This window comes from Ursus americanus, chromosome 30, assembly GCF_024610735.1.
Source record: "Ursus americanus isolate L20-20 chromosome 30, mUrsAme1.1.p, whole genome shotgun sequence".
NCBI classification, from domain to species: domain Eukaryota; kingdom Metazoa; phylum Chordata; class Mammalia; order Carnivora; family Ursidae; genus Ursus; species Ursus americanus.
Window position 1 is genome coordinate 19,873,138 of NC_142156.1, and position 10,382 is coordinate 19,883,519.

At 42.3% G+C, this 10,382-nt stretch overlaps 1 protein-coding gene across 1 annotated transcript; it reads left to right on the forward strand.

Moving 5' to 3' along the window:
- Nucleotides 1-5,545: 5,545 nt before the first annotated feature.
- On the forward strand, nt 5,546-9,518 carry ZNF664 (zinc finger protein 664). The gene has a single exon (XM_045778828.2). The coding sequence runs from the start codon at nt 6,134-6,136 to the stop codon at nt 6,917-6,919; it is 786 nt and encodes a 261-aa protein (XP_045634784.1). The 5' UTR covers nt 5,546-6,133; the 3' UTR covers nt 6,920-9,518.
- Nucleotides 9,519-10,382: the final 864 nt, after the last annotated feature.

The following is a 10,382-nucleotide window of genomic DNA, read 5'->3' on the forward strand; positions in this document are numbered from 1 at the left end:
TGTCCTCCCAGCTGTGAATCCTGCACCTCTGCCTCCAGATGGCCCTTCCCAGTGCCAGCGCCCAGAGCTTCGATGCCCTCAAGACAGTTTTTCTGTATTTAGGACTCATTTTTTACTTCTTCGCATCTCAGGATCAGGTATTCATTTGCCGATCCCTCATTTTTAGCTGTACTGACAGGGCAGTACTGATTTGGATATTCCTTCATGTCCCAATGTTTAGATGAGTAAAAGATTCCATTGGACAGAAGGAGGGCCCCTTTTCATGGAGGGTGGGGATTTCATGGGCTAAATTTAAGCAGTTTTTCTCTCAATTCTCAGCAAACTCTAACTTCCTGTTTGAGCAGTTCCTCCCCCACTGTTGGTTGAACCTCCAGACTTCTGGCCCATTCCTGAGGTCTCATGTGGAAAGACTGAATGTTGCCCTGTGTAGTGTCAGGAGACCTCAGGACAAGGCTCCTTCCTCTTGAGGTCAGAAGGGTGTCCTACAGGCTGTCCCCTTCAAAGCTCTTATGGAACATTGGATATGAGACATGTCTTGAGTGAGAGAATCTTGGGAACATGTGCATTTGGGATTTGTAGGATTTTGTAGCTCATACCTGCCCCCTTGCTTTCCAGTCTTCTTTATGCATATGGATGCAGTGGGGCAGGTGATGTTTAGGAAAGTTTATGGCGGGATCCTTTGTACTGTTGTTTGTCCTGTTGTTCTTTGGTTGGTCACGTGGGAAATTGGCTGGACTTTCTATCTTTTTTTTCTTTTTCCTATAAAATGTAGCTTACCCCATCCCCCACCCCCACCATGGGGTAAGACTTACAGGTATGTCTGAGCATTTTTACCTGGAAGGAATTGTGACTGATTCCTCCTTGAGGGAAACTCTGGTGGGAGTTCATGTGGGAATTTCACGTCCCTGAGCTTTGGGGTGGAGTTTTTGCCCTCTGAGCGGAGTCAGTCTCTCCCGAGGCCAGTCTGGATGGGTGCCCTGACCCTCACTGCTTCTTTTCCAAGTGAGGAGAGCCACGCAGTGTCTGGGTTGGCTGGTGAGGGAGGAAGGGTGGAGTGTGGCACTGTGCCTTTGTCCTCCACTTGTCCCTGCCCTGAAGCCATGGACTCCTCTCTCTCCAGGGACATCTGCAATGCTGTGCACATTCTTTTATGTGCTCAGGGTTGAGCTCCCTGAGAAGTCAGCCATTTGGGAGATCATATTTGTTTAGTTCAGTTTCATGTCTGTACAGTGTACCTGGTTCTGGGGTCAGTTTGTTGTTGCAAGAGGAGCAGGAAAAGAATGTCTTAGCATTAACCAATTTTTTTATCATACAAAACTTCAGATACACACAGAGGTACAACATTTTGTTTATCATTTATCCATCATTATGTGTTCATTACCTGACTTCAATAGTGACAATGTTCTTGCCACATTTGTTTTACTGTCCTTTTTTACTATCTTTATTTTTTTCTGAAGCATTTGAAGACCCATCTCAGACCCATCTCCTGTCACTTCATTCCTGCAAACTTCACTATATGTCTCTGAGAACACTGACATTTGTTTACGTGACTCTAGTGGTGTTAGCACACCTAACACAGTTGGCTGCATTTCTTGTACAATGTGATACCCCATCCCTAATCATGTTTCCTCACTTGTCTCCTTTCAGCAGCTGGTTTATTGGAATCAGATTCCAAAGAAGGTTCTCATGTTACATTTGATTGTTAGGTCTTGAGTCTCTTTAATCTAGAGTAGCTCTCCCCCACAACTCCCCATTTCCAGGCCATTTACTTGTTGGAACAATGGACAACTGTCCTGTGGACTGGCTCACACTTTGATATTTTTCTGCTTGCTTCCTGGCATTTCTTCTATCCCTCCTTGTTCCTTTAAATAAAAATAATGTCTAGAGTCTTAGTTAGGTTCTGGTTCTATCTTTTGGCAAGAATATTTCAGAGTGGTGGTGTGTTTCCTGTTGTATCGTATTGCGGGCGCATAGGTCTGGTTGCTCCTCTTTTGAGTTATGCTAAGATTGGTGAGTGGGTTTAGGTGATGACAGCCTGATCCTCACAATGCAAAAAAGTTCCTGGTCATGGTCAGTTATTTCTCGTTAGGGTTACACATTTACTAGCTGGGTTGTTGCATTACCTCAAAAGATAGTTCATAGAGGGGCACATGGGTAGCCCAGTCAGTTAAGCATCTGACTCTTGATTTCGGATCAGATTGTGATCTCAGGGTCGTGAGATTGAACCCCGTGTTGGGCTCCGTGCTAAATGGGGAGTCTGCTTGAGATTCTCTCTCTCCCTCTGCCCCTCCCCACCATGCTTTCACTCTAAAATAAATAAATAAATCTTTAAAAAAAAAAAAGATAGCGGGGCGCCTTGGTGGCACAGCGGTTAAGCGTCTGCCTTCAGCTCAGGGCGTGATCCCGGCGTTCTGGGATCGAGCCCCACATCAGGCTCCTCTGCTATGAGCCCGCTTCTTCCTCTTCCACTCCCCCTGCTTGTGTTCCCTCTCTCGCTGGCTCTATCTCTGTCAAATAAATAAAATCTTTAAAAATATATATAAAATAAAAAAATTTAAAAAATTAAAAAAATTTTTTTAAAAGATAGCTCATAGAAGAAAAAGTAGGATGGAGGCACAGTTCTTTCCTTTTAATTGCCAGTTTTCAGGGTAAAAAGTTGGTGGTCTAGTTATTTCCAGTTTTGTTCAGTGCCTTGAATCTCTGTCTCTCTGCCTGTCTGTCCCTCTCTTTCTCTCTCTGCTCCCCTCTACCTCCATTCCTCACCCCTGAAATCATTGTGAACTCCTGAAGTTTTGTATATTTAATTTGTTTCAGTAGATTGCATTCATTATTCCTTTTGATGCTCAGTTGTCCCATTTTTGGCCAATGGAAGTCTCTTCATAAATTGGCATTGGTGTTCTTTTGGCATGATTCTTTTGCTCTCTTCCTTTCTGGAATAACGAGATGTCCCAGGCTCATTTTGTAAAATGCTGCTCTGGCCTTGAAATCAAGGCCTCCAAGGATCCCTGTGTCTTTTGGTGGAGAAGGGTATTTAAGGGAAGGGTGTTTTGCTGTTGGTTGTCATTGCTTCTAGGTCTTTTTGGTGGATTGAGCTAAAAAGGACATGAATTCAAACTGATAAATCAAATTTTATGTTGGATGATTTTTTCCTTAACTTTGATTTTATGTTTGTTTGGTTTATCTTACAGTGAATCTTGGTTCCTAACAACGTTAACAAAATTACTTGTTTGCTTAATCTTTATAAACACACCAGTGTTGTTATAACTAACAATTAAACTATTGAAAGAAGTTTGATTTCTTTGCAGCTTTTTTTAAAAAAGATTTTATTTATTTGAGAGAGAACGAGCACAACCAGGGGGTGAGGGGGGGCGGCAGATGGAGAAGTAGACTCCCCGCTGAGCAGGGAGCCCAATGTGGGGCTCCATCCCAGGACCCTGAGATCATGACCTGAGCCAAAGGCAGACGCTTAACTGACTTGAGCCACCCGGGTGCCCCCTTTGCAGCTTTTTTTGTTAACAGCATGTGTCTCTAAGTATGTACACTCAGTATGTGGTACTCAAAAGCCCTTTGTGGATGTTACCAACTTGAAAATTAAGTTCATTCTCTTCATTTAGTTTAAAATTTTAGGTATCATTTTCCTTTTTTTTGATTTAATTTTATTTTTGGAATATATATAAACATATTTCCAAAGCCAAAACTACATAAGAAGGTACATTCGGAAAAGTTGTACTACACCTTTGCTCCTTCATCTCCCATAGATAATTGCTTACATTCGGTTTTGTGTTATCCTCCATGTTAATTTGTGCACGTTATGTGAACAAATACGTAATTCACATTCATATCCCTGCTTTGCACAAAAGTTAGCATAGTATATATGCTGTTCTGTGTCATACTTTGTTTACTAAACAGTATGACTGGGGTTTGCTCCCTATCAGTGCATAGTGTTCTTCCTCCTTCCCTTTTTTTTTTTTTTTTTTTGAACAGCTAAGCAGCATTTTATTGTGAGGAAGTACTAGAGTTGATTGGACCAGTCCCCTGCAGATAGGCCTTAGGTTGTCTGCAGTTTTGCCATGACAAATATTGCGTCAGTGAATAACCTAGGACATCAATCACTTCCTATTTTTGCCAATGTATCTTGGGATGGATCTCTAGAAGTGTAGTTATAGAACAAAGGATAAATGCATATATAATTTTTCTAGCCACTGACTATATTTTTGCTGAAATTTGGGTATCTAGTTCAATTTCGTAATCCTAACACTTCCATTTAAAAGCAGTCCAATTTATTTTGCCACTTTAATGTTGAAATCTCATTTGCTCATTGCCCTGTCTTTGTATAGAACATACTATTGAAAGTGTTACTTTAAGAAGATCTCTTGATTTCACTTAATTAATTAATTGAAGTGTCAGTTACTGATTATAGAATACAGGAGATGAAAAGATTGTTAAAGTCCTAAACCTCACAAGAGTTCAAATAGAATATTTTGGGATTTATTTTATTTCCTGATCATTCTATTTGTTGTATATTTTGTCCCCTGTTGGTTGTCAAAAGACTGATAATAAGACACTGGGAAATGTGCCTCTATACCAGAATGAAGTGGGATATGTCTGTTGGGGGAAAAAGGTTGTCATAAAATATTCTATAGATGCATTCAAAAAACATTAATTGAACATCTCTCCTTCACTGGAATGTAACTGTGAGCAACACACAGAGTTCTTCCTCATGGCATTTACATCCTACTACAGGAGATGTATCAAAAACCAAGAAACAATAAGATAATTACGAGCTCTCTGTGCTTTGAAGAAATCAAACAAAATCAAATCAATTAAAATAATCTCAGCCAGGGACTTTCTTCAGGTAAGGAAGGGGCAGCTGACACAGGAAGCCACACGCCAGGTTGGGAAGAAAGCATTTCAGGCACTAATTTGGGGTGTTGGGAACTGAAGCAGAGAAGGCACAAAGCAAGGTGGGGCGGAGAGTGAAGGCAAGGGTCATGCAGGGCCTTGGGTTTTTACTCGAGTTTGGATTTTATTTTAAGTATATCAGGAAACCATTGAGGACAATTAAGAGAATGACATTTAATACCAATGTGTCATAGATTTATTATTTCTATAGATCAGAAGCCTATTCAAATGGGATGTTTTAGTTCTAAAGCAAACATTGACCTTTCTAAAGTTCAAAACGGAGATAGTTTTCCTTCTTGCTCCTTTATGCAGGACAGCTGCTCCTCATATTTAGGTCTTCTGAGGATTTCTTTTCTTTTTCAATAATATTCCCTTGATATTGTTTAGATAATTAACAATAAGTGGTTGTAAGTGGATTATATGCTTGGGCTATGAACAGGAGCATGATATCTACAAATTCTCTTCTTCAGACCTGCAAATCCAAGAGATACATCTCTCTGGAAGATAAGAGAGCTTCTTCCTCAAGATCAGGAAAGGTCTGTATTGCTGCTGTCATGTTTATATGAAATTAATTATGGAACCAATAGCAATTTTTAGAAAAGAGGCATTTTCAATATATTATGTTTCTGTTACAGGAGACTGGAATGAGACCCATGTAGGGAATCCCCAGAAGGAAGGATTGGCACACCTGGAACCCGAGGAGCTTGCTTCCTGGGAAGGCTCCTGTCTGATGTGTAGGAGGCAGAATGTCCTACTGACTCTTCAAGGGGAGACTACAGGGGATCGAGACCAACAAGCAATATCTCACCCTCCACCACAGGGGACACTGTGCAGTCCTTTTTCTAGAAGTGGGAAGTACGAGATTGTTCTACAAGAGGAAGATTCCAGGGGCTTAAAAACGCAGAGGTTTGCACCTTGGGAGCCCCTTGGAATGTTGACAACTCAGGATCTAAAGGAAAGTTCCATGTTAATGGGTTACAGAATTCATGTGGAAGTAAATGTCACTTTATGATCAATAATAATACTGAGTGAGGAGCACTATGCAGGAAGAAATCTTCCATAGAAAGACAGGCAGGGAGAAGCTTAGGCCAACCTTAGACCTACCTAATAGAGCAAGCCTGAGATAAACTGCCAGAATGGCCAAATAAGAGACTCTATGAAATAGCAATCCTGTAACTATAGTAGTCTTACAGAAATTTTTTCCTCTAAATCACGATACCAAATAGGAAAAATGATCTACAAGTGCCCCATGTGTAGGGAATTTTTCTCTGAGAGAGCAGATCTTTTTATGCATCAGAAAATTCACACTGCTGAGAAGCCCCATAAATGTGACAAGTGTGACAAGGGTTTCTTTCATATATCAGAACTTCATATTCATTGGAGAGACCACACAGGAGAGAAGGTCTATAAATGTGATGATTGTGGTAAGGATTTTAGTACTACAACAAAACTTAACAGGCATAAGAAAATCCACACAGTGGAGAAGCCCTATAAATGCTATGAGTGTGGCAAAGCCTTCAATTGGAGTTCACATCTTCAAATTCACATGAGAGTTCATACAGGTGAGAAACCCTATGTCTGTAGTGAGTGTGGAAGGGGCTTTAGTAATAGTTCAAACCTTTGCATGCATCAGAGAGTCCACACCGGAGAGAAACCCTTTAAATGTGAAGAGTGTGGGAAGGCCTTCAGGCACACTTCTAGCCTCTGCATGCATCAGAGAGTTCACACAGGAGAGAAACCCTATAAATGTTATGAGTGTGGGAAGGCCTTCAGCCAGAGCTCGAGCCTCTGCATCCATCAGAGAGTGCACACTGGGGAGAAACCCTATAGATGTTGTGGGTGTGGGAAGGCCTTCAGCCAGAGCTCAAGCCTCTGCATCCACCAGAGAGTGCACACTGGGGAGAAACCTTTTAAATGTGATGAGTGTGGGAAGGCCTTCAGTCAGAGCACCAGCCTCTGCATCCACCAGAGAGTGCACACAAAGGAGAGAAACCATCTCAAAATATCAGTTATATAGAACGTTTCGCTAAGAGTTAAAAATCTTAAAACCCATAAGTGCCACTAGGAAGGAAACCCTGTAAATACCTACATTGACCCAAGAAATTTTTACAGCAAGCCCCAGCAGGACATTCTTTTTGAAGAGGCATATGTGAGGTTGGTTGTGGTTTTTTTTTGTTGTTTTGTTTTGTTTTGTTTTTGATTCATGCCAAGTGTGTTCCACAACTTGACTTTGAATCTGGAATCCCTCTGAGTGCCCAAGACGGGCTGTGAGGTCCCAGTCATGGGTGTGTGTTTCCTGGGATTTGGGCATGATACTTCAGTAGTGGGAAATATGGCACAGGAAACCATGATCATTGCCCAGCCTCCTGCCCAGTCACCTGTCTATGCTTTACCTAAAAGTTACCCCAGACATCCCCCCTTCAGGAGCTCATGCCCTTCCTTCTCTCAATTCAGGCATACTGGTTAATGCATTTGAAAATGGACAGCTCCCACAAAGACAGTGTTCTGGTATTTCTGAGGTTATCCCTTGGTTCAGCCCCCTACATATTATTCCATAGATCCCATTACTTCTGAGCCCACTTTACCTGTATGTCCTCACAGTACCCGTAAATATCCACCCCTTCCTAGATGGCATTAAATTTCATTTTAGATTTTAGGTGACTCATAATTTCCATTCACTTGGCCCATCAGAGAAATCACTGGCAGACATACATGCCCTTGAACTTTTCTTGAACTTTTTTTTAAACATCGTGAATTCTGCTAATCACTGTGTCTCTATGTTAGACTTAATTTTCTAGTGGCTACATCACATAATTTTAACTTGAAGTTTTTGGAAATAGCTGAATGTAAATAGGGAGGAAGATGGCAACCAAGCAAAGTTGGAACTTTTCTCCATCCAGAATTGCCCTCTTGGGCTCCTTTTGTAGCATGTGGAACTCCTCATTAGCTAGGGGAGACCATAGGAGAAGTGGATGGTGGGAGGAGTCACTAATAATATTTAGTCTCTGTTTCTGTAATTTTGGGCAATAATGCGTAGGAGTCCTCGATACCTTCATTGAGGATCATGTATTCCTTCATTTTTAGGCATGAATGTCTATGTCACTCTCTCCTTTCCTTTCTTCATTCATTCAACAAGTATTTATTGAACACCTCCTATGTGCCAGGCACTGTGCTAGGTGCTGGGAATACCACTGAGTAAGACAGACAAGGGCCCTACTCTCATGGAGTTTACTTCTGGTGGAGGAGACAGATGATACGCAAGTAAGCAAATACATAATGTAGTTTGAGATAGTGATTAAGTGCTATGAAGAAAATAAACTAGGGTGATGATTTAGAGTGGGGGTGGGGTGGGGGTGGGGCATTATTAGACAGCGGTCAGGGAAGGCCTTTCTGAGGGGGGCACTGGAGTGGAGTGCGCAAGGCTGGGAGCACCGGCTGGTTGGCCCTGCTGCCGTGTTTGTGCAGTGGAAGGCGGCCGGGCGCTGGGGTGGAGCGAGCAGCAGGGAGGGGAAAGATACTGAGTTGCTCAGTATCCTGACGTTTATAGGCCCTTTTTATTCTTTTCTTTCTTTTGTTCTTTTTTTTTTTTTTTTTTTGGTGGCTTGATTGGTATTAAAAACTCATGTGGAAGAACTCAAGGAATGTTTAGAAGACCAAAAGTCCCCAATGACTAGAACAAAAAGCAACTAATTTTTACCTTTGTTTCTCTTCTCATTCCTATTTCTCTTGATTCCCACATGTAGTCCTTATGCTCAGGAAGTCTTGGGGGAAGTTAAGGATCTTTGACGCTCTGAAATGGGTGAGCAGGTTCGTGGTGTCTGTCAACTGTCTAAAGAGGTTGGGAAATGAATTACCCAAAAAAGTCATCGAAATACTGAAACAAAGCTTGATTTTCTCTTCATATTTGAATTAATTTCTTCTGTTTGACTGGAAGGGGTTTTGAGTAACTAAAACCTCAAGGCATAAAGGAGATTTAAAAGGAGCACATAATTTTGTGGGTGGGCCATGAAACTAGAGATGGGGTTTGGGGATAATTGTGTCCCTCTCTGGATTTTCATCCAGACAGCTCTGATCACAGCCTTTGGGAAGTAAGTCCCTTCTCCTGCGTGTCCTCCTTGCCCAGGAGAGGGCCAGCCTAGTTCCTGGGTGAAGCCCCTTCCAGGCCTGATGCCCTCGACTACGATTTACTGTAGTGTCTTACCCTCGTCCATGTCACGGTAGCCTGCGGCGTTAGAGAGCCGCCTAGACTTTTAGTTGGTAGAGAGACAGCTGAGATATCATCGGTAGGATTTTAGTTTTAGGAAAAATCGGTTTGATTTCTAGCTTTATTACTATTAGGTGTGTGAGCTTGGGCAGATCGCCTAATCGTTGAGTCTAGTTTTCTCACAAAATGAGGACATTAGGCTAAATGATTTCCGAGTTTCCAGCTAGTCCTAGAGTTCTATATTTCTACATAGTTGAATTATTTTATCATGCTGTTGCTGGGGAATATGACTAACACTTTGGAAGCTACTAATTTTATGTCGAGCTTTAAAGTCCATAATTGTTATCTTCGGAAAATATTATTTGACCTACAGTATGTCCAAATCAATTTAATAAAATCACTTTATAACAGGGTTCTGTGCTTGACATGTGGTTGTGTGAATTTAGGGTCATCTGTGTGTGTGTGTGTGTGTGTGTGTGTGTGTGCGCGCGCGTGCGCGCGTGGTGGGGGGTGGCTTGTGTATTATCCCTAGGGTGACCATATGATTTACGGTCCAAACTGGGCACTTAAGAGTAAAGGGGGTGCTGTTAATGAGGACCACAGGCTTAAACTGGGACTGTCCCAGCAAACCAAATTGTGAGGACACCTTGGCCCAAGGGTCACAACCCAAGCAAGTAAGGAATGACTAAATTGCGTCAGTCGCAAGGTCTGTGGCAAACTGGAGAAGGCATACCTTACTGAAGGGATGGCCCCTGCTTGGCTGTAGCTGTTTATTTCTATGCTAGAATGTAGGTCAAAGGTTCCCACATATTCTGCTCTTTTAAGAGTAAACCAGCAAGCTGGGTTTTTATATAAAATTTAGTGACTCTCCAATGTTGGCAGCAAATTCATGTTCCCTGTGTGACCCATCTTGGTCATTTCTATTACCTGTCTAGTGCCCATAGGCTTTTATTTCACTTTGCAAAGCCCTGCTCTAGTCCCCGATGACTGTGGCCCACTCCTGGTAAGGTGTGACCTACTCCTCGGGGAGGCTGTGGTGGCCCATGTTCCATGCCATGGCTTCAGCACTGGTTTTGGCATCTTCTGGCTTTGAGGGAAAAGTCTACATCCCACTCCCACCATCAAAGTGGAAGCAGTCCAAACTGGCCTTTTTGACAAGAGGGTTTGGGAAGAGCGGTCACATGTGGGCTCACATGTCCCCCATTCAGTCACGGTGCCTGCTGAGATTTAGGGTGTGAGAGAGAAGTCAAGGCTGACTTCACAGTTTCTGACTTGG